Source organism: Dunckerocampus dactyliophorus, chromosome 4 (genome assembly GCF_027744805.1).
Source record: "Dunckerocampus dactyliophorus isolate RoL2022-P2 chromosome 4, RoL_Ddac_1.1, whole genome shotgun sequence".
Taxonomy (NCBI): Eukaryota; Metazoa; Chordata; class Actinopteri; order Syngnathiformes; family Syngnathidae; genus Dunckerocampus; species Dunckerocampus dactyliophorus.
In genome coordinates, this window is record NC_072822.1 from 31,636,259 (window position 1) to 31,659,735 (window position 23,477).

Here is a 23,477-nt window from a genome sequence, read left to right on the forward strand (position 1 = left end):
ACTCATTCACCAGCAGGATTTGAAGTACACTTTATTGATTCCAACATCCAGTAGCACATATTGGAATAACGTGTGAAATGCTGTATCATGATGAAAACACGTCATAGGGGTGTCAGCACATGTCTGGCAGGAACAGGGCAACCAGGAGCCCATCAGACTCAACTATGGCATCGCTACTGTCAATGATCACACGCACAATATGGACAATATGAAAGTGGCAGTGGGCCAGGCAACACATTACACTCGCTAGAAACCTTGCAGCCATTTCCTGCATCACTGGACTGAAAAACAAGCCCTGGAAGTTTTCTTTGTAGTTTTCGAAGTCATGTTAAAATATGGTCTGGTCCTGGTGAAGCCAAGATCGTGCATGGTGACACCCCCACTTAAACAAGTCAAACAGTATCATAACCTATCAAGGGACCGTTTGCAACACTCAAGGTTAACCAAGCGGCAGCTAGCATGTTAGCATAGTGCTTTCAATAACAAAAAACATCGAGACTTGTCCCAATTAGCATCGAAATTGACAAATTGTGGTTGCTATAGGCTATACATTCAATGATAGCCAACATTTGCAGCTAACTTAGCCATGGGAGGGGCTTACGTGCCCACGATGTCATGCCTGCACCTTCCAAAGTTCCAACACGCACCCTAGGCAGACGCATAACGGTTGCAAACAGTCCCTTTAGAGTTTAGACGTGAAAACCATTGGCATCAGCGCGTACACCAACTGTTCATCCTAGCGTGTGCACAACTCGATCAGACCGGCCGAAATCACGCGATTACAGTCGACACACGTCACATTCCAGCCAAGAAGTATCCATCCCATATCCATAGCAGAGTATAAGCTACAGTAAATGAAAAGGATGACATTCCGTGATGATAAATGCTGTTGATCGTCATATCAACTATCATGAAAGCACCACCACAGCACTTTCAGCATTCTTTCTTTGGGAAAATCACATTAGTGCTGTTTTGGATCCCCAACACGGATATGCTGAAGGTTTGTGGTGTTGGCGCATCGAACATCTTCAATGTTTACAAGAGTCGTGGGGGGTGGAGCCTATCCCAGCTGACTCTGGGCCAGAGGCGGTGGCCAGCCAATGGCAGGGCACACGAGCATTCACGCTCACATTCATACATGTGGACAATTTAGAGTCTCCGATCAAGCTAACATGCATGTTTTTGGAATGTGGGAGGAAGTCGGGCTACCCGGAGAAAAGCCACTCGCACAAGGAGAACATGCCAACTCCAGAGATGCCCACTTGTATATCTTTCACCAAGAAAGTGCATGTCAGCTTTGTGGTAGAGGGGAAAAGCCATCATTCATATCAACTTCACTCTTTTTAGTTTTCTAAATATTTCAACTTTCTTGTTAAATCTGTCAAATTTCTTCTAATATTTGACTCCCATATTCCAAACCCAAATTACAAAGGAAAATACAATTTCAGTACGACTAAAATGACATAATTTAACGTTGCAAAACAAACTTTTTTCTTGTTAGAATGCAATTGTTATTGTCATTTTCCAACTATTTCTTCGTGTACATTTTCTCCTAATTTTGTCCTCATTCCCGTAATCATTCTCATCTCTTAACTTACTTTTTCTGGTCAGATGACACTTTTTTTTTTTCCTTTATGCCTGATGTTGTTGTGTTTTAGGTGTGTTTCTATTTACTATAACTGATGTTGTGTTTTAGGTGTGTTTCTATTTACTATAACTGATGTTGTGTTTTAGGTGTGTTTCTATTTACTATAACTGATGTTGTGTTTTAGGTGTGTTTCTATTTACTATAACTGATGTTGTGTTTTAGGTGTGTTTCTATTTGTCCCGTCTTGTCAGGTAGCAGCTTATTTAGCAGTTATTTGCTTTGTGCATCATGTTAGCTGCTGGGAAATGTAGAAGATGAGCCAATTTCAATAAGTGATTCAATGCTAACACAGATGCTGCTGCAAAATGTTGACTAAAAATGTGAATGATTCATTTTCTGTGTGATGGCTTGTGTTAGCTCCTCAACTGCAAATAGGATGAGTTTTAGTTTGCAAATTGGTTTCTTGCAGGTTGTTTGGGATCACGTGGACGCCGATTATGATCAGGATTCATGAAAGCAACTGAATTGAAGGCAGAGTGGTGATCTTTCAGCACCGACGTCTTTGAAGGAGCAGCCGGATCACACAGCCGAGACCGTCCCATCACTTCTGACAAATAAATGGTTGCTTCACAGAGCATGGCAAATCATTGAGTCCTACCGCTGTGAAGAAATCAGGTAGAAGTTACAAGATGAAGGGTTGTTGAAATGTTCATCAATCATGACTGCATTTCTGCAATCTCACCTGAGAAAATGTCCACACAATTTTCGGAACCACCCCTGTTATCAGGCTGGCCTGGTGCCCATTTAGCATCCTTGCTGTTCCCCTCTCCTTCCTTCTTCAGACTAAACGTGGAACCATCAACCCATTTCCAGTCATTATTCTGAAAAATGAAAGGATGAGGTGAAGCTAAGAAATTGGCATCCTGTTGAGCAGTGCTGACCTTTTTTCTCGTGAGAGTTACTTTTACAACATGAACATCTTCATAGATGATTCCTACAACGCTGGCGTACATGTTGGTGTACACAACACACGTCTAGAAAAAACAGCACGTCTTCATCAACCTGTGATTATTCAATCACCCACCTCTTTGTAGCCCCCAAACCAAGTACGCCGTCCACCAGCCAATTCATAGAGGAAGTCATACTTGACTTTGGTGTGAACTGAGGCCAAGTGTCCACCATTGTCTATGCAGCAGCTCTGAAAAAGTGGTGAGAACAGAGCAGCCAGAAGCCAATCAGATCGTCACGTATGGCGTGGCTACTATGGAAGTGGTGTTATTGGAAGCGTACAGGAAGTGCTTTAGGCACATCATAGGCCCCGCAATCCAAGCTGGCTGGGGGGGTGACGTGTGGATGTTTTCCACTGGAGTTGAACAGCTGTGGCGCCGCGTTCACGTCCAAGCACAAGTTCTAGCAATTCTACATTTCATCAAACATACTTAAGATTTGTCCGATGACAACACGTAGATGTTGGGACTTCATCACCTGGTGCTTCTACAGTATTTACGCTCCTTTACGTTTGGCTCGGTGCCAACTGTAACCCGGTGGAAGTTAGTTTTAAATGCTCCAAGCTAGTAGCAGAAATGCAAGCCAGGCGTATTGGTGAGCACGTATTGGAAGATAAAGGGTGAAGTGGGTGTCTTGATCACTAATAATGCGACTGTGGCCATCACAACACACCTCATACGCAATGCTAGGCTGCATTTGCTCTCAATACATCTTCTTGTGGGACAAGAAACATTTCAAAGCGGATTGAAAAGATACGTGTGTGTGTGTGTGTGTGTGTGCATACGGTTGTTGCACAAAATATTTGAGCAGGTTTTCAGGAGTTGACATTTTTTGTGGTGAGGTAGCAACGAGCGAGAATATTGCAAAGGACATTTGAAGGATTAAGAAGGGCTGGCATACCTTAGCATCATTCCAGGTCTTCTTCTCGTTAACAAACATGTAACATCTTTTGTCATGGTAATGCCACGGCAGAGGGCAACGACCTGTGAGAATAAAAGATTTATTAAGAAAAAGCACAAAACAAAGGGAGCATTCATTGTAAACAAATTGATTGACATGCTAACCTGCTTTCATCAGAAGATCCTGTGAATGTAAAACAAAATATTATTCAACTGAAGATATTCTTTTGCTGGACTCTCATCTTACTGTGTTGTTTTATTTCAGCCCACCAGTCAGTAATAGCTGAGATATGTGGAAGGGCTAATATGAATCATCTCTGTACTCCTGTTTGGACATGCTCAATGTGTCAGGATTGTGTGCTGCGGTACTGCCATCTACTGTTTGTGTTGCAGCACACTCCTGAGCACCTTAATGAGCTGATGGTCTACACCTGCCACTGATTAGTTGTTCTATTTAAGCTGTGTGCTTACTCATTTCCAGTGCCAGATTGTCCCTTTGCTACACCCTGTTCAGCTCCTTCCAGCTTGTTCTTGTGCATTGTGTTTTGGCTTTCTGACCCACACTCTGCTTACCTGTAAGTACCTACCTGCCTGCTTGACGTTCTCAGCAGTAGCTGTATTTTCGGTACTTCTGCTAGTTTTTTGTTAGCAGCTCTTTTCGTTACTTGTCTGTATTTTTCCCTGCTCAGCTCTTCCTGCTAGCAGTGTTTTTTGTTACTATTTCCCGCGACTAGGTCCGGATGTTTTTGTTGTACTTTGTTTCTTGTGTTGTTTTTTTACCTTTTTGTTATCCATTTTTGTATTAAAGACCTTTTCTGTTTCACGTATTCGACTCTGCATTTTGGATTCCTGTATCACGGCCTTGGCCGTTCGTAACACAATGGTGCTCTTTTTCATTGATTACCATTTTCCCTTTCTTCTTGTCATTTTAACTTTATTCCCATAATATTGTAACTTCATGCTCATAACATTAAAATTTTTTCGCAACCTAATTTTAATGGCAACGTTATTTTATCTTCGCTGTGGACTGGGGAGGACGTACATGGCGGGAGCTCTGTTGACGATACTGGAACATTCAACTGTTTGCTTTCCTGACTACACTTCAACACAAGATCAGGACTGCTTGCTGACTCTCTCAACTTTAACTCAGATAGGCGAGAGGTACACATTCCTTGAAATAAACTAGTTACACGTGCTGGCAGCTGCTAGCAAGTCAAGCTAACCGCTGTTCAAAGCGGTTGCCTGGCAACAATGCCATACACAAAGCAAAACGATACTGGCCCTGCAACTGTGGATTGTGGAAAAAAATGGGTCAGTCTGGCTGTCGGATGAGGGGGCGGACGACGGCTCCAGAGTTCCAAGATATTCTCGGAAGCAAAGATTTGACATTAATACGAGCCTCGAGGAAGGAGACGAATGAGATACACGAGCGTACTGCAGCACTGATAAGGCGTCTGCAATCACATCCAAAACAAGGCTCGATGTGACGTGTCTGCCATCAGAGATAACCGGCTTTAACTGACCTTTTTGTGCTACAGTCAGTGAGGTAACTCCACACAATGGACCACTGATGCCACAGGTGCAGACGTGCGGTCTCTCCGTGACAAACATTACTTCCTGTTTGCTAAGCAGATCTTCACCCGGTTCACAATCGCACAGCTCTAGGTTCTAGTCGTGCACGTGCTTCCCGTACTGTGGGATTAGCATCATACTTACATGAAAGACATGACACAGGCTGTAGAAAGTCATGGTGTAGAATCAGTGCTGATCTATATTAACTGGCATGCGCCGTGATCCGACTCAAGGATCATGTAATTCATATTTATTTCTATTTTTTTTCATCGCCTGCCCTGACAGCACGTCACTCATGCACACATTGTCATTCTAGTATGAATGTATTCACGTGTTCTTACCTCAACAATATCCTTAGTGATCCACTTCATCTGTCCTGAATGCTCCACCACCTTTCCTGTCATCTCCTCCACCTTTCTTGTCTGCTTCTGTAAGTACATGTTGTTGGTAATACTGTAGTACTCCTTCCTCACCATCATGCATGCTTACCTGAGACTCCGCAGTCATGTCCACCACCTTTCCGGTCATCTTCTTCACCTGTCCGGTCATCTCCTCCACCTTTCTTGTCTGCTTCTGTCAGTACATGTTGTTGGTAATACTGTAGTACTCCTTCCTCACCATCATGTGTGTTTACCTTAGACTCCGCAGTCATGTCCACCACCTTTCCGGTCATCTTCTTCACCTGTCCGGTCATCTCTTCCACCTTTCCGGTCATCTCCTCCACCTTTCTTGTCTGCTTCTGTAAGTACATGTTAATACTGTACTGTAGTACTACTTTCTCACCATCATGTGTTTACCTTAGACTCCACAGTCATGTCCACCACCTGTCCGGTCATCTTCTTCACCTGTCCGGTCATCTCTTCCACCTTTCCGGTCATCTCCTCCACCTTTCTTGTCTGCTTCTGTAAGTACATGTTGGTAATACTGTACTGTAGTACTACTTTCTCACCATCATGTGTTTACCTTAGACTCGTCAGTCATGTCCGCCACCTTTCCGGTCATCTCCTCCACCTTTTTTGTCTGCTTCTGTAAGTACATGTTGTTGGTAATACTGTACTGTAGTACTACTTTCTCACCATCATGTGTGTTTTACCTTAGACTCGTCAGTCATGTCCGCCACCTTTCCGGTCATCTCCTCCACCTTTCTTGTCTGCTTCTGGAAGTACATGTTGTTGGTAATACTGTAGTACTCCTTCCTCACCATCATGTGTGTTTACCTTAGACTCCGCAGTCATGTCCGCCACCTTTCCGGTCATCATCTCCACCTTTTTTGTCTGCTTCTGTAAGTACATGTTGTTGGTAATACTGTACTGTAGTACTACTTTCTCACCATCATGTGTTTACCTTAGACTCGTCAGTCATGTCCGCCACCTTTCCTGTCATCTCCTTCATCTGGCCTGTCATCTCCTCCACCTTTTTTGTCTGCTTCTGTAAGTACATATTTGGGTTAATACTGTAGTACTTCCTCACCATCATGCATGTGTTTACCTGAGACTCCATAATCATAGCCTCCATGTGTCCTGTCTGCTCCTTCATCTGTCCTGTCATCTCCTCCACCTTTCCTGTCATCTTCTGTAAGTACATGTTGTTGGTAATATTGTAGTACTACTTCCAGACCATGTATACCTGAAATACCTGAAATTCCTTAACCATCTTCTTCATATATCCGGTCAGATCCTGCAGAGTACATGTTGTTGGTAATACTGTAGTTCTACTTACTCACCATCATGCATGCTTACCTGAGACTCCCCAGTCATCCCCTTCACCTGTCCTGTCTGATTCTGTAAGTACATGTTGTTGGTAATACTGTAGTACTACTTACTCACCATCATGCATGCTTACCTGAGACTCCCCAGTCATCTCCTTCACCTGTCCTGTCTGAGTCTGTAAGTACATGTTGTGGGTAATACTGTAGTACTTCCTGTCCTTGCATCTAAATCAAGTATTCATGCATGTGTGTACCTGGCTGTTTCCTGCTTTGCCTTCCAGGAGTTTCAGATGTTCCAGTAGTGTCGTACCCATCGAAAAAATAGATTCATCCAACCCCTGCGGAGAAGGACATGTTGTGGATCACTATACAGTCACTTCCTGTCCACGTGTTTGTTCATATGATAAACAAGTCCTATCTGCTTTTTCCTTCCAAGTGCAGTGCGCCATACGCTAGTGACGTGCCAGCTGAACCTGTGCTGCTTTTTAATGAATACAGATGGAAACAAAAGGTGCCAAGAGGAAAGAAGTGTTAGCAAAGTAGAAATGTAGCATCTGTTCCAATCAGGACTGGAACGTAAAGGTTCCTAGCTAACACAGGTTGCAGGGGGAACATAACAAACAGCCAGTGTGCGTGCCAGCCACTCATGTTCACCAACGAGTCTTCAATAAAGCTAAGTTATGTTCAATGCTGGGCTTTCTAAAAGAACATGTATTTCGAATGGAACTAAATGCTTTGGTTTTTGCTGGACCTTTTGGAACACATCAATGACCAAAACTGACGTGAATGAACTCAATCAAACATCAAATGTTTCTGTTTACATGAATACTCTTCTTCAACTCGGCCATGTCTTTGAGTCCATCCTGGTTAGCTGTCTGGTCCTGTAGAAGACATGTTGTGGGTCACTATACTCCAGTCCTTCCTGTACATGCATGAGAATAAAGTATCCATTTGTGTTTTTACCTCGCCCTTCACTTGTTCAGCCAATGGCATGAAGATGAGTCCAATCACGAAGGTCAAGCGGATGGTGGCCACCGGGAGGATGAAGGCCTTTGGAGGCTTCTTGCCCGCCATGTCCAGCTTGCTCTGCATGTTGCAAGTTGTTGTGTGATGAGTGTGTCTGTACTGGAGAAGATGGAAGAGTGCAAGAGGACACTTGATCAACTCCGCTAGCTTTTATTTTCTATTTCTTTACAGGAGCCTGTCAGCTTAGCTTGTTGAGCATGTCTTCATATTTACGTCAACATTCTTTTGTTGTTCAACAATCCATTTTTAGATTTACAATTTAGCTAAATAGGCTATGAATAATAAGTAGGTATGAATGCCAGCGTGAATGCTCGTTTGTCCACATGTGCCCTGCCGTTGGCTGCCACCGGTCCAGGGTGCACCCCGCCTCTCGCCTGGGATAGGCTCCAGCATGAGGATAAGCCAGGGGTGGGCAAACTATGGCCTGGGGGCCACATCAGGCCCGCCAAACATTTGATTCCGGCCCGCCAGTTCCTTCCAAAGTATTTAATTTCAAGTTTTAACATGCAAGAGTCAAAGTAGCTTTCCACATGCTGCCGGGTTCCATCCCTCACCATCGGGAACACAGCCGCAATCACACAGCAGCAAAAAAACACTAAAATGACATTTCCTTATTTGATGTGGTCTGATGTTTAAAGTGCTCCTGAAAAAAGGGACACAAACTCATATAGCAGATTGTATGACACTTTTACAGATAAAATAAGAAATAATTCCAGGTGGACTGTTGGAATTGTAAGCTTTAAATAGAAGTAGTGTGCATGTATCAAATATATACTGTAGTCTGGCCCCCCAGTCGGTTTTGTTAACTCAATGTGGCCCATGAGTCAAAAAGTTTGCCCACCTCTGGGATAAGCGGTATATAAATGGACAGATGGAAAAAAGCCACATTGGTGAAAAAAACGCGAAAAACAACACTAGTAGTCACATGATTGAAACGTGATGATGGACTGAATGCTGCAGTCCATCATCCAGATGACCCCCAGCAGCCCCCACTTTAAATTGTCTTTGTTCTAGCTTGTTTTTCATCACTTTGAAATAAAAAAATGCACTTATCTGGCACACAAGCCACGTTCCCAAAGTACCAGGGCGACCCGTGTCTCTACATGGTCCGTACCGGAAACACGATCGGTTCTGCGCACGCACGAGACGTACGTCACACCCCGACGTAAGCATACTGAATATACTGTATGTCATACATTGCAGCTTTTTTCTTCGTCACTCTTATTTAAACACAAAACTTTGCCAGCATGCACGAAACGCACGCGCAGATGCGCCACAGGCGCGCACGTCACATCCGGTCACGTATCACATCTGCCGAGGTCTTTTGGGCTTTACGCCAGCCTGCACTTGAAAAGATGGACGAGGACGCTTCATCAACTCAACTCCAGCAGATGTTCTGACTTTTATTTCACATTTCAACTATTTACAGGATAACAAGTTAGGTTGCTAACCTTCCAGTCAAAGAGGAACAGCATCAAATGACAACTTATTTACATGACAACACACTTTGTAACGTAGGAACAATAGCAGCTGGTGCCTACCAGTGGTCTCCGTCTTGTTACAATAGTAGTACTTTATCATCATTTGTATCAGGGCTTTGAAGGACACACGCACGGAGCATCCTCTTTGATGAATACACCTACAGTCACGTGACGCTTATCTTCAAAATACGCCAAATTCGACCCAACACCATCAATCCATACTTCCAATAAACACATCAAACTAAACACGTGGAACCGATTGTGTTTCGGATCGTGTAGCGACACGCAGCAAGCAAACAGAGCACATGAAAATAATCAATAAGCTTGGCGAATATTGGAACAAGACCAGCAGAGAACCGTCAAGATGAACGACCATCGATGTTCATCACACACACGTGTTTACCACCATCAGTAAATGTTGATAAGTTATTAGCAATGAGCACCAACAGTAAATGTTGATAAGAGTTCTTATTACCTGTTGCGTCCACAGTCCAATCCGAGCCAACGAGCACAGCTTATTAGCAAACATTCACATTGATAAAGGTGGCGTCACTGCGTCATTTCAAGCGTGAGAGATACGTTTTACTCACATCGTCACTGCCACGACTCATAGGACACATTAACGATCATCTTTTATCATACGCTTGTTTGGAGGGTGGGGGGTGAGTAAATGTATGTCATAAAATAGGATAGGAAATGATGAAAACACTATGAAACATAACACATGTTGTTCTGTCAAAGAGATCGTGTTGTGTACAGTACACATATTCATTTGTATGATTTCTGGACAGAGGTGAAGCATAAGCAGAAATAAAATAGCAAAATACCTCACCACACTGTCATGTTACTCCCCCGCCTCCCTCATCTCAAACTAAACTTGGCTAACTTGGAGAAGAGTACAAGTGTCCTGCATGTGAGTGGGATGAGACTCACATGCTCCAACTCAAGGTTGGAGCGTGAGGTCCACAGGCGGATCGGCGCAGCGTCTGCAGTCATGCGGTCGCCGTACCCGACTGTCGTGGTGAAGAGAGAGCTGAGCCGGAAGACAAAGGTCTCAATTTAGCCCCCATCTATGTTCCCACCCTCGCCTACGGTCATGAGCTTTGGGTCGTGATTGAAAGAAGCCTTAGGGTGAGGAGCTCACTCCTCCTTCACATGGAGAGGAGCCAATTGAGGTGGCTCGGGCATCTAGTCCGGACGCCTCCCTGGCATGCCCCGGGGCAGACCCCGGACACGCCGGACAGATTATGTCTCACAGCTGGCCTGGGAACCCCTTAGCAAAAAGAAGTTTATTCAAGTGTACTACGAGAATACTTATTTGATACTAAAACTGAAGAAGTATACTTGAGGGTTACTTTTTATAAACTATATTTATATACTTAAGAATAGTGCAGTGAAGTATACTTGGCTTATACTGAAAAGTATAAACAAAAGTTTAAGACTAAGTACATTAATACTAAGATTTACGCTATACTAAAATACTATACTATATAGAGAAAGAATTAACTACAATTGGATGAACTCCCTTAATGTCCTGTCCAATCATCAAGTCCTAAACAGAGTAGGTGTAAACTTTAATGTTCAGACAACTTCAAAGTGCTTTACAACTCAACTGCTTGTTGTGTCCTGGGAGAAAAATCCATCAGTGATGTGGCACATGACAGGTGCTTATGGTCATGTACCTTGGGTAGTTGGGGAGATGAAAGCACAATTTAGGAAAGATTCTTCAACTTGAATCAAGCAGGATAAGAAGGTTACCCAGATACATGAGGAATGTATACTAGCAACACAACAATTCTACTTAGACTAAAACGGTGCCGTTGCATAGAATCCAAAAGCGTAGGTGTGGAAGAGCTCCTGCTGTTGGCATCATCTGTAACTTCTCCAGTGGAAGCAGTGAGCCCAGTCATGTGACCTTGTGTGTTGTCCTGTAGTTCTGCCCTATCCTGGAAAGGTGTTGTGTTCAAACATAAATATCAATTATTACTTTCATTCCCTATGGGTATGAGTGCATTCAAAATCATCCCAACATATTTTGGGAGATACCTCCATATGAGACTGTTCATAGTGCATGGTATCAACTGCCTTTGAAAATAAAACCAAATTAAACGTGACCTTTTCTGCCAATTTCATTGAAAGGAAATCCTACCTGCTAATCCTAAAATTGTCCAACTTGTTATTAAATAGTTTTTCAATGATTTTGGAAAATTGTGGCAATAAGGACACTGGTCGGTAATTTATGAACTGATGTTGGTTTCCATTTTTAAAGATTGGAACTACTTTAGCTATTTTCATATTGTTTGGGCACACACTCATAGCACTTTATTTATTTATTTATTTGTATTATTTATCCGTATTATTTATCCGTATTAATGTCTCTTCTGTTGTTGTTGCTTAATTTATTGGTATTTATGTTTCTTATGTTCTTATTCTTTCTTGTGTTTTCTTTCTTTTCTTGGGAGAATGAACAGAATAAGAATTTCATTGCATAGTAGAACTTCCTGTTTTACTGCGCACATGACAATAAAACTCTTGAATCTTGAATCTTGAATTGATCTGTCTGGAATGATAGGTTGCTAAGGTACGTTAGTGATTGTGCAATCTCGTTTATAAACCTTTTTATCGTTTCCATTTCTATTCCATTGCAATCGGTTGATGTTTTCGCTTTGAATTTATGAACAATATCTATGATTTCCTTTTGTGTGACGTTAGTGAGGAACATGGAATTGGGATTCTTGTCTATGATCTCATTTCTTTCCTCTACTGGGGGTCATTTGGGATCTTTGTTTCCAGTTCCGGTCCAATATTTACGAAGTAATTGTTGAACTATTCAACTACCTGATTCATATTGTCATATTTGTCATTATCGTCTGTGAAATAATCGTCTGCTTTCTTGCCACCGTTCCGTATAATACTGTTTAGAATGCCCCATGTTGCTCTAGTGTTGTTTTTGTTCTTGTTGAATCATTGACTAGAATATTCTTTTCTACACACTCTCAAAATATTTCTTAACTTATTTTTGGATGTTTTCTATATTTTTCCTGCTTCTTTAGTGTTTTGAATGATAAATCTCCTATATGGTGTATTTTTCTTCTTCCAGGCATTTAGTAGTCCCTTGGTCATCCACGGCTGATTTCTCTTCCTTTGCTTATTAAATACTTCTCTCAGTGGACAATGTCTGTTATAGCACTTCATATAAATATTAAGAAAGTTTTTATACGCTTCGTTGACATCATTCTCACCCTATACGCACTCCCATCTTTGTTTTTCCAAATCTTTCCTAAAAGCACTAATACTTTTTCTGTGTGTGATCTTCTGACTGTCCTGATGTCGTCCTTCTTTCTCTTTTTAAAGTTTTCATGATAAATCGTAAACGCCGGAAGATGGTCAGTCATATCATGAATTAAGAGTCCACTCGTGTTGTTATGGAAACCATTGGTGAATATGTTATCAATGAATGTTGCGCAATGATCTGTAATTCTACTTGGCCTGGTGATTTTTTTGGATAAAGATTTAAACTGTTGTTTAATTTTGTATCTATAAAGTTATCTATTCTGTTTTGCTTATTTGAATTTAGAAGGTCAATGTTGAAATCTCCACATACAAAGATTATTTTTTGGCTAACGTCTGTGAATGTTGCTTTGATCCAATCCTCAAATACGTCAATGCTAGACTTCGGTGTTCTATTTATACAACTTATTAGTACGTTTTTACTTTTCTCTTTACTGATTTCAATAGTTATGCATTCTAGAATGTTATCAGTAGCAAATGACAGGTTCTTTACTACTTTATAGTTCAGATTTGTATCCACTTACACAGCCACTCCTCCTCCACTTTTGTTGTTCCTATTGACACAGTTCATGTCATAACCTTCCAGCTCAAAGTCCACGCCTTTGTAGTCATTAATCCAAGTTTCTGAAATAGCGATTATTTTAAAGGGTTCCTTAAATAGACTCAGGTATTGTCTGATATTATTATAATTTGCATACATACTTCTATTATTAATGTGAATGATTGACAACTTATTGCCTCTATTAAAGTTGTCATTGTATTGTTCATCTGCTTGGTAGCAGCAGTCATTTCTGATATGAGAAGAGAAGTTTGTGTCTGGGTCTATGTCCTCCTCCAAAATGTTATGAAATGTAGTAGTTTATTGTCCACGTGTGTTAACCAGCTACCATCATCATGAGGTCTGCCATGTGCTATTATGAATAAAATAGTTGGATTATATTAGTTTGTCCAGATCCTTCAGACTCCTGACCATTAATACTTTTGCTTGTTCTGGTGTTCCGTTTAACTTTATGTAAATTTTGCAGTTGGAGGTCCAAGTTGCGTGTATTTTTTGTTCTTTGCGTAGAAATCTAGCTCTCTTTGCTATTTGCGCATTGTTTTTGGTCAGGTGTTCATTAAGGTAAACATTTGTTCCTTTAAGCATCTTAACTTGCCGCAATAATTTGTTTTGACATTTTCTGTTGAAAAGCCTGATGATGATGGCCGCTGGTTTGCTTTTGTCTTTCTGTGGGAGAGGATGACAGGCTTCTATGTTGTCTATGTCTATATTAATTCCTTTATCCTGCAAAATATCTACCACTTCCTGCTCGACAAAGTCCAAATCTTGGTTCCCACCAACTGTCCCGTCCCCCCTTGGCAATACTGCTGCAGCAAATGACCGAGGTCGTGTTGGTAACCCCGTGACAATCACATCATTCATTCGTGTGTATTGTTCTAGTTCAGATAATCTACTTTCCAAATTTGCAATTAAGTCATTTTTCTCCTCATTTTGTCTCTTCAACTCTTTGATCTCGTGCATCATGTTAATTAATGTGTCTTGCTTACTTGTGACTTCTTCCATACGGTGACTCATAAGTTCTTACTCATAGTTCTGACTCATAGTTCTTCGTTTGACCTTTTTAGTTCCTTTTGTCCCTTTTGGGAGCCATATTTCTCGGTCTTTGTCAGTTGCAGCCTTGGCTGTGATTGCGGCTGTGTTCCCGGTGGTGAGGGATGGAACCCGGCAGCAAACGGCAGGTCGCAGCAGTGAAGCCAGAAGGCCCTGCGGTGGCCTTTGCAGCTAACGTTAGCGTCGCTAGCCGTCGCTAGCAACGTCCGTGATGGCGGTTGTCAAGACTCGGTGATGAAGGCAGAAGTCAAGTGGCAGTTGTTGGGTCTCGGTGATGAGGGCCAAAGGCTCAGTGGTGACTGTACCAGCGGGGAGACGTCGATGTCAGCACAGGAACAGGACGGCAGGTAGCGAGTTGCTAGTTCGCAGCTAATGCGGCTAGCAGGCTAGCAGGTCGCATTGGCAGGAACTGTGGACGATAGACCCAGCGGCCAATACCATTCGTAGTTTTTTGTACTACTGTCTTGGTCTCGAATGTTGCCACCATATAATGGCACAAAGCAAGACTTACTCGCACGGGCTCCTATCGGAGCCCGCTTTAGATGATCGACGGACTGGCCGGAATAAAGCAGAAACTTACCGACACAGGCCCAAACCTGGGCCTGCTGAGGTGGACTTGGCTCTAGTGGTAAGTGTTCCTTCTCGGCGTGGCCTTAACCGGCGCCTCCCGTCCCTGTGTCAGTTTGTTTAGACCTGGTGGGGTACAGTTCAAGCAAGGTTTGCCAGAAGGCATTCGTAATAGGAGGCGAGCGCTGACCACACGGCTAAAAGCCCGACTTTATTTATATTTCTTTTAATATCAATCATTCTTTTAATCGATATAAAAAACAAACATTGTTGATATCAATATACTGTAGACTGGATTTAAGCTGTTCTCTTGTATGTTGATGCGAATGTCTCACTCCTGTGAGCCTCGCCTTCCTCCGTGCATCAATCTAGCTACTTTTTTGGCATCGTTGGAGAGTTTTCTGGTATTTGGGGATTTAAAAGTAAAAGTATGTATTGTTGCGCAGTTTGTGTGTTGTCACTGAGCAGCAGGGGATGCTCCTGAGAGGTCCGCCCCGCCCCCAAAGCACACTTAAGCCGTCTGTGAAGCCATCAGCTCCCACTGCACACTGCATAGTGGAGATCCACACATCCTCGATGCCCCCGGGGTGGATGTCATCCTGTTTTACTGAGCAGGATCTAAAACGGAAATCTTTCTTCATCTTCATTAAATTGTTTAACTTATAAACAAGTTAAACAACTTATATTATATTAACTTATATTAATGACATCTGTAAAGTGACAAAAGGCTTAAAGTTAGTATTTGCAGGTGATACTACTGCTTTTTTTCTGGGGAAAGCACACAAGAGCTAATTAACTCACAGATGAAATGGCCATACTAAAAAGATGGTTTGATAAAAATAGATTATCCTTGACTCTAAGTCAGACAAAAATAATGCTATTTGGTATTGGTGGTCTCGTGGTTAGCAAGCGTTGGCCAACACAGGAACACCCTGGAGATCGGGAAGACCTGGGTTCGATTCTCCCTTGGGCATTTCTGTGTGGAGTTTGCATGTTCTCCCCGTGTGTGTGTGGGTTTTCTCCGGGTACTCCGGCTCCCTCCCACATTCCAAAAACATGCAGGTTAGGTTAATTGGTGACTCTAAATTGTCCATAGGTATGAATGTGAGTGTGAATGGTTGTTTGTCTATATGTGCCCTGCCATTGGCTGGCGACCAGTCCAGGGTGTACCCCGCCTGTCACCCAAAGTCAGCTGGGATAGGCTCCAGCATACCCCCATGACCCTAATGAGGAGAAGAGGTATAGAAAATGGATGGATGGATAATAGCAGAAAGAACACACTGCTGACTGTTTCTCTGAAACGAGGCACTATTTTGTTGTTTTGTGCTTTTGGTACTAACTGAGGATTTGAGCACAGCTAAGTTTGTTATAAAGAAGATTGATGATTACATTTGACTTTTTCTTTACTTAATTTTGCGGCTATTTTTCTCTAAGATTTTTTTTGATTTGTTGATTTGTTTTAATGAAACAACTTTGCACGCATATTTGATTTCGTCTAAACTCAGTTTGTGGAAAAAATATGGGGATATATATGGTATATTGATATTCAACATAAATGTATGGGGATATGAGTTTTGGGTCCATTTCGCCCAGCCCAGCACTACTCATGATGGATTAGGAAATGTTATGATGAAGGCATGACGCCCCCAAATTTGTCATGTTATGGAGTTAGCCAATAGACTATAGGCCTATATGCATATAGAAATAGTTCTAATCAGACACTCACTCACTCATGCACAGCATCAGTACTACAAATGAAATAAAAAAAACAACAAAACTACACATACTTCTATGTGATGGTAAACAATTGATGTTTTCAGTTGTCGTAAATTACAAAGGATTTCCATGTGATGTCAGCGCCAGCATGCTGCTCGTTGGTTTGCCACTCAGTTACACTCTGACTGGGGTGTGATGTGTGTGCAACCTTTTATAACAGTTGTGGCTGATGGCATTTACGTTCAGAAATGTACCTGATAAACCATCCTCCCTGCCATGACGCGTGTTAACTGTGGTCGGTGAATAAGAAGAACATTGAGGTAATGTTTTGTTCTGTATGTGTTTTACTCACAGCCCATGTCCAGACGAAACTTGTTCTAAGTTGAAAACGCTCTAATGTTTACATTTTTACAAGCATATGCACAAGGACTTGATCTTCAGGTCAAGATCTTGAGAGAACCATTTTTACATGCAAATGTGCACTTTTTCCTTTGTAAAGACTTGATTTCATAGGTTTTTGTTTTTGAAATATTTAATAATACACTAGGTCCCCAACTTACGAACACAATTGATTCCAGACGACTGTTCTTATGTCGAATTGTTCTTAAGTAGGGGAAAAGGTAATATTACCAATGATATAGGTACTACATGTACGTGTATACATATACAGTATATGTGTATGTATGTAAATATGAGTTTGGATGCAGTAGTAATATTAAACGAGGATAATTAATGAAAAAAACAATAATAAAAGTGATATAATAATACATAATGATAAATGTTATTTACCTTTGAAGAGGAGTGGTCGAGCATACGTCGTTGTGGAGGAGTTGGAGGAGGAGTTATTGAAAAAAAAGACAAATGGTCGTCGTTAGACTCTTCTAAAAGAGGTAGTGTTCTGTGGGTGGTGTAGAATTAAGCAGGCCTATTAACTCTTCATAAACTTTAATCACACGCTCTGTCCGGGTTGTATCATTTAGCTTTCCATTTAGCTTTACACTGTATCTCCCCAGCGTCCAACGCTGCCTCTGTTGGTCCCATTAGCTGTAAGGCTGCATTAGCAGTGTCACAGTGCCCTCTACTGGTCAAGCATGTACAGTAGCAGTATAATTACTGATAGAGCGACTGACTACAAGGCAAAATCAAATAAAATATAGACCAGTCGGCTTGTGTTCATATCCGCGAATGTTCGCTAGTCGGGTGTTCGTAAGTTGGGGACCTAGTGTAATAGTAATATGCCAAGCAGACTTCAAATATAACAAGTAAACTAGTAAAAGAACCAAAGTTTTTAAAAGTATACTTCAAGTATACTATAATAAAGTAAAAATAGGGACTTCAAGTATATAACTTGTACAATGGAAGTATATAGATAAGTGTACTTGTGGTATACTTTCAGTATACTAGAGGGATATACCATGTACATAGATATATAATTGGTATATTACATTGGTATATAATTGAGTGTACTTGTTGTGTACTTTAAAGTGCACTTTTGTAAACTTAAAATTAACTTTAAATGTATACTTTTATAAACTTAAAATGTTCCAATTTAGTCCAAAAAAGTATTAAATTAGTATACTTTGTAGTACACTAAGAGTACATGGTCTGTAGTATACTTGCTATACTTATACTTAAGCATACTTAATAAAATGAACTTTAAGTATACTACTTTTTGCTAAGGAACACCTTGGTGTCTTTCTGGTGGAGCTGGAGGAGGTGGGCAGGGACCGGGAATCTGGACTTCCCTGCTGAGACCGGACCCGGATAAGCGGAAAATGGTTGGATGTAAGTAAGACAGAAGCAGTGAGCTGGCATTGCTCACCTACAAGCCGCAGCTATTTATTAATGCTGCACTTTGCCGAGACACGTGTCAACAACGTCACATTTTTTGGCCAAAGCAAGACTCGCAAGAGGTGCTTTCACGGATATCGGAATTCCAAACATGGTTGTTAGATGGACCACTGGATGTCAGTGAGAAAGAGCTACGACTAAAATAAAAAAATGTGATTAACATCTCAACACATGTTTTTCCCCCCAATGTCACGTCACCTTGTGAACGCCCCGTGCATAAACAACAACAGGAAGTCAATGTAGAGATATTCACAAAGAAATGAACAGGACCCCAAACTTGCTAACTCGTATGGCGTACAACGCTGTACCACTTCCGTCGAACATCGGGGCCAAGCTCAGCCGCCATTTTAGTCGGCAAGGTTCCCATAGGATGTATAAAATAATAACTACACAATAATCACTGCTTCGTGGTTGGCTGTGGCCTTTTGCGGGTTGTCCGTCGTTAACGGCGGCTAACTGGCTCCAGACCCGACTGCGATAAGATTAATAAACTGAATATTTTTGGAGTTAAAGCATGGAAAACCTACTTATGACCTTCCAGATACGTTTTTTAGCATGACTAGAGCCCTGGAAATAACACCCTTTACACTTGTATTAAACAATACAGAAGACATAAATGAGCGTACTTCTGGCTGCTGTCTCATCAGTGGAACGCCACCGGCACCCAGAGACCGGTGTAGAATACCACTCTACCTTATGGTTGGGGAGAGACTGACGATGCACCGCAATGGCTTTGTTAACAAGCAGAGAAGACATGCAGTGAACATTCACACAGGAGCTGCTGTCGGCCACTCCCTGCACCGCTGACCTGCTGCTAGCACGCCTCTTAATGGTCAGCTCGTCACTTGAAGGCGCAGACAACAAGTCACAGATACTGTATGACAGGGGTCCCCAACCACCGGGCCGGGGCCCGGTACCGGCCTGTGGGCGAGGCTGAACTGTGCCGAGGAAATCTTTCAGGCGCAATGATAAAAAAATACACACACAAAAAATACATTTTAAATAACTAAATACAATTTTAAGTAAATGCATTGCAATTTTGGAAATATGGGCCATTATTTTATTAAAAAAATAATATAGTTTGAAGTTTTTGCATGTTTATGATGTTTGTTGCGAGTGTTCCACTTTGTTTGACAGTCCTTGAACGCACCATTGTACAGTACGTGCGCTAGCCTTCTCCCACTCTGCACAGATTGTCAAACTACACACTAAGTCCCCAACTTACGAACATCCGACATGCGAACTTTCGGAGATACGAACACAAGCCGACTGGTCTATTTTTTCATGTGTTTTGCCTTGCAGTACTGTACTGTAACTCCATATTTATACTGTACTTGCTTGACCAGTAGAGGGCACTGTGACACTGCTAATGGGACCAATAGAGGAAGAGTTAGAAGCTGTGGAGAGAAAGATAAATGGAAAGCTAAATGGTAGCTTGTCAGGGAAATCCTTGCAGATAACCAAAGACAAGTACTGGACTGTACAACTACTCAAAGAAACAGACTCAACCCAGCCAAGATTGTCTTTTCTCTTGCGAGGAGAACAGATGGACGCACCAGAGTTGCATTCCCAAACCGCTCTGAATACGTTCTCTGAGCTCTCGCTTTTTATTTGGGTATTCCCTATCTACAAGGTTGTGCAACTCTAAGGGATGGGGTGAGCAACGCAGCTGCACAACTGTACTTGTCTTTTCCTATGTGTATGCGTCTCTGTGGCAGGTATCAGTAATACATGTGTGGTATGAAGCACATTTCAGCACAGCCTCGAAGGACATCGGTTAGTATGCGACTGCATCCTTGGAGTCAGCAGACAAGGTGGCGCCATGAGTCGGCATCTTCTCTGTTGCTAGGTCACATTCCTAAAACTGACCTTCCTACAGGGCAACACACTTTAACACTATTATGATATAGGAGTGATAATAATATTGCTGGTTAATTTATGTCCAGTTCCAACAGTGTTTAGTACATTTTCATAACAAACCCTTCACAACGATAGAAACAATTTCTTTCACATAGCTGTATGACAACAACCCGGACAGAGCATGTGATTAAAGTTTATGAAGAGTTAATAGGCCTGCTTAATTCTACACCACCCACAGAACACTACCTCTTTTAGAAGAGTCTAACAACGACAACCATTTGTCCTTTCTTCAATACCTCCTCCTCCTCCTCCTCCTCCACCACAACGACGTATGCTCGACCACTCCTCTTCAAAGGTAAATAACATTTATCATTGCGTTTTATTATATCACTTTTATTGTTTTTTTCATTAATTATCCTCGTTTAATATTACCACTACATCCAAACTCATATTTACAGACATACACATATACTGTATATGTATACACGTACATGTAGTACCTATATCATTGGGAATATTACCTTTTCCCCTCCTAAGAACAATTTGACTTAAGAACGGTCATCTGGAACCAATTGTGTTCGTTGGTTGGGGACCTAGTGTATTGTATTTTTAATCGGGTTTTTTTCACTTCATATTTGCTCCCAAATGCTGATACTCTGTGGGAATGCATAAAGGTAAAGTTTGATGACGTTCCCGAGTGTTAATGTGCGTATTTGTCCCGTACACATGGAACCCCCGCTGAAGGCACTGTAGCTCTGGGTGGTGCAGGTCTCCTGAGCTCTGCGTTGTGTTTATTTGTGGTAATGAACAGGAGACTTGGAGCTTGTTGCAGACAGTGACCGTTTATTTCCTGGTGTGAGACAATGTGCACTGGTCAATACTGTGAGGCTCATTACAGACTACAATGACAATGAGTTACATTAGCATCGTAGCTAACAATACAATTGCATAGAGGAGCGCTCCTCTACTCACCTCGGGTCACAGGGCTGATGAACTAAAGCTGAAATGACACTCTGCCCTATATTTACTGTAGCCCACAAGTGAGAGAGGGCGCTATTGAGCCATTACTCCAAGCACTGTTAGAACAAGTGGAACCACAATAACCAAAGTAAACCTGTTACACACAGCTTCAAGTTAATTCATGCTAGCACACTGCCTGTTAGCACACATGTCAAGCAGCGGCGCGATAATAGTCTCTCTGAAAAACAAACTCCAAGCTTATACTGGATGGTGGGTCTGTATTCACTTTGTGCTTTTAATTTGATGTTGTTCCTGTCATAGTTTTACACAATAAATACCAAATGAGGTAAATTAGATCGCTATACGAACCCCCCCCCCCGTCTGCGGAGATTTGTGGGAACACGCGCCGGGCCGTGGGTCCAAAAAGGTTGGGAACCACTGCTGTATGACACCCTCACCACTCCGTCTGAATGCATTATATTTGTATTTTCCTTCATTTAGCCATTTTTATGCTTGGAAATGTTTCATTTACACCATGAATATGTACAATTTGCCTACATGTTTGTTTTCTACTAATAATAGACCACATTTAAGCACAAAACAGCAATCTTTTATCAACTAATTATCCATCCATCCATCTTCTGTGCTCCTTATCCTCACTAGGGTCACAGGGGTATGCTGGAGCCTATCCCAGCTTACTTTGGCGAGAGGCGGAATACACCCTGGACTGGTGGCCAGCCAGGATGCATGAGAGTTTGCCCAACCGGCCTACATGTGTTTTGTGGACTCGGAGAAGGCATTCCACCGTGTTACTTCAGGAATTCCGTGGGGAGTACTCAGGGAATATGGGGAACCAGACCACCTAATTCAGGTGGTTCGTTCCCTGTATGACCGGTGTCAGAGTTTGGTTCGCATTGCCGGCAATAAGTCGGACCCGTTTCCAGTGAGGGTTGGACTCCGCCAGGGATGCCCTTTGTCACTGATTCTGTTCAGGACTTTTACGGACAGAATTTCCCGGCGCAGCCAGGGCGTTGAGGGCTTCCGGTTTGGTGGCCGCCGGACTGGGTCTCAGCTTTTTGCAGATGATGTGGTCCTGCTGGCTCCATCGAACCGTGACTGTCAACTCTCACTGGATCGGTTCGCAGCCGAGTGTGAGAATCAGCACCTCCAAGTCCGAGTCCGGTTCTCGCCTGGAAAAGGGTGGAGTGTCCCCTCGGGTTGGGGATGAGATCCTGCCCCAAGTGGAGGAGTTGAAGTACCTCGGGGTCTTGTTCACGAGTGAGGGAATGATGGAACTGCGAGATGGACAATCGGATCGGTGCGGCGACTGCGGGCTCTGCATCGGTCCGTTGTGGTGAAAAGGGTCCATGTAGGTTCCTACCCTCGCCTATGGTCATCAGCTTTGGGTCGTGACCGAAAGGACAAGATCACGGCTGAAATGTGTTTTCTCCGTAGTGTGGCTGGGCTGTCCTTAGAGATAAGGTGACAAGCACTGTCATCCGGGAGAGACGCGGAGTAGAAGCACATTGGCCACCAGGTGTCAGTAATGGTTTGGTGAGACAAGCACCAGACTTGATGGCTGGAGCAACAGGCTTTTATTGCATGCTTAAACAGGCACAAGGATAAGAACATAATAAAAAATAATAAGCTAAAAAGCAAACTCTGACGCCTTGGCATCACTTCCTGTCCACCACCCATTCTTAAATGGTTTCTTTTCACCGATGATATTTTATGCAGGTATATATAATATTACACTGGGTAATACAAATATAAAGGTGACTATGTGGGCCTCATTTCATGTCTAATGTTAAAAAACGCATTTAGAAGGTCGTTGACAGGTTTTCTTGCCCTAACTACGAAAATATTCCATTAGTAAAGAAGGAATCCTACCTTGTGGAAATTCACTTTTCACGGTCGGGTCTGGAACCAATTAACCGCCGTAAACGCGCCCTAGCAATCCTTTCTAGTCATCCACAGTCATCTACCAAGTTCATTCCCACGTCATTATTTTTCATGACGTTTCGCCTCGATATTGATTTGCTAGGATGGTTTCTGTTTTCGTGTCACGTATTATTGTACACACAGCCCCCGGCCTATTAGATACACTGTACTCTGACACTCTCCATTTCTACTCACTTCTCCTATCACATAAACGATACGTAGTTGATATTGACTGCATTGGTTATCTATGATTGTCAGAAAGACCATTCAAAGCCTTTCTGGTTCCAATAATATTTCGGCCCACTATCTGGAGCTGCCCCCAACCCTTCTGGACAAGCTTTAGAGCAGTATATACTTGCTTGCCTCTCAGTGAAACTTTGCTCTCCTGTGTGCTTCCGCA

The 23,477-nt window shown here is 42.4% G+C and overlaps 1 protein-coding gene across 2 annotated transcripts; it reads right to left on the minus strand.

The window, feature by feature from the left end:
- Window positions 1–78: 78 nt before the first annotated feature.
- LOC129179224 (CD209 antigen-like) lies at window positions 79–10,157 on the minus strand. Of its 2 annotated transcripts, XM_054772183.1 has the most exons (21): window positions 9,758–10,157; window positions 7,739–7,900; window positions 7,597–7,656; window positions 7,030–7,113; window positions 6,910–6,951; window positions 6,807–6,848; window positions 6,703–6,744; window positions 6,556–6,639; window positions 6,412–6,495; window positions 6,285–6,347; window positions 6,161–6,223; window positions 6,031–6,093; window positions 5,865–5,969; window positions 5,702–5,806; window positions 5,557–5,640; window positions 5,409–5,495; window positions 3,661–3,679; window positions 3,497–3,579; window positions 2,673–2,786; window positions 2,331–2,469; window positions 79–2,248 (listed from the first exon to the last, which is right to left on the minus strand). In XM_054772183.1, exons 1-21 carry the CDS (start codon window positions 9,809–9,811, stop codon window positions 2,190–2,192), a joined length of 1,638 nt encoding a protein of 545 aa, XP_054628158.1. In that variant the 5' UTR covers window positions 9,812–10,157; the 3' UTR covers window positions 79–2,189. The 2 variants fall into 2 exon arrangements, with proteins under 2 accessions (XP_054628158.1, XP_054628159.1); XM_054772184.1 differs by lacking the exons at window positions 6,161–6,223; window positions 6,285–6,347.
- Between the last annotated feature and the right edge of the window lie 13,320 nt (window positions 10,158–23,477).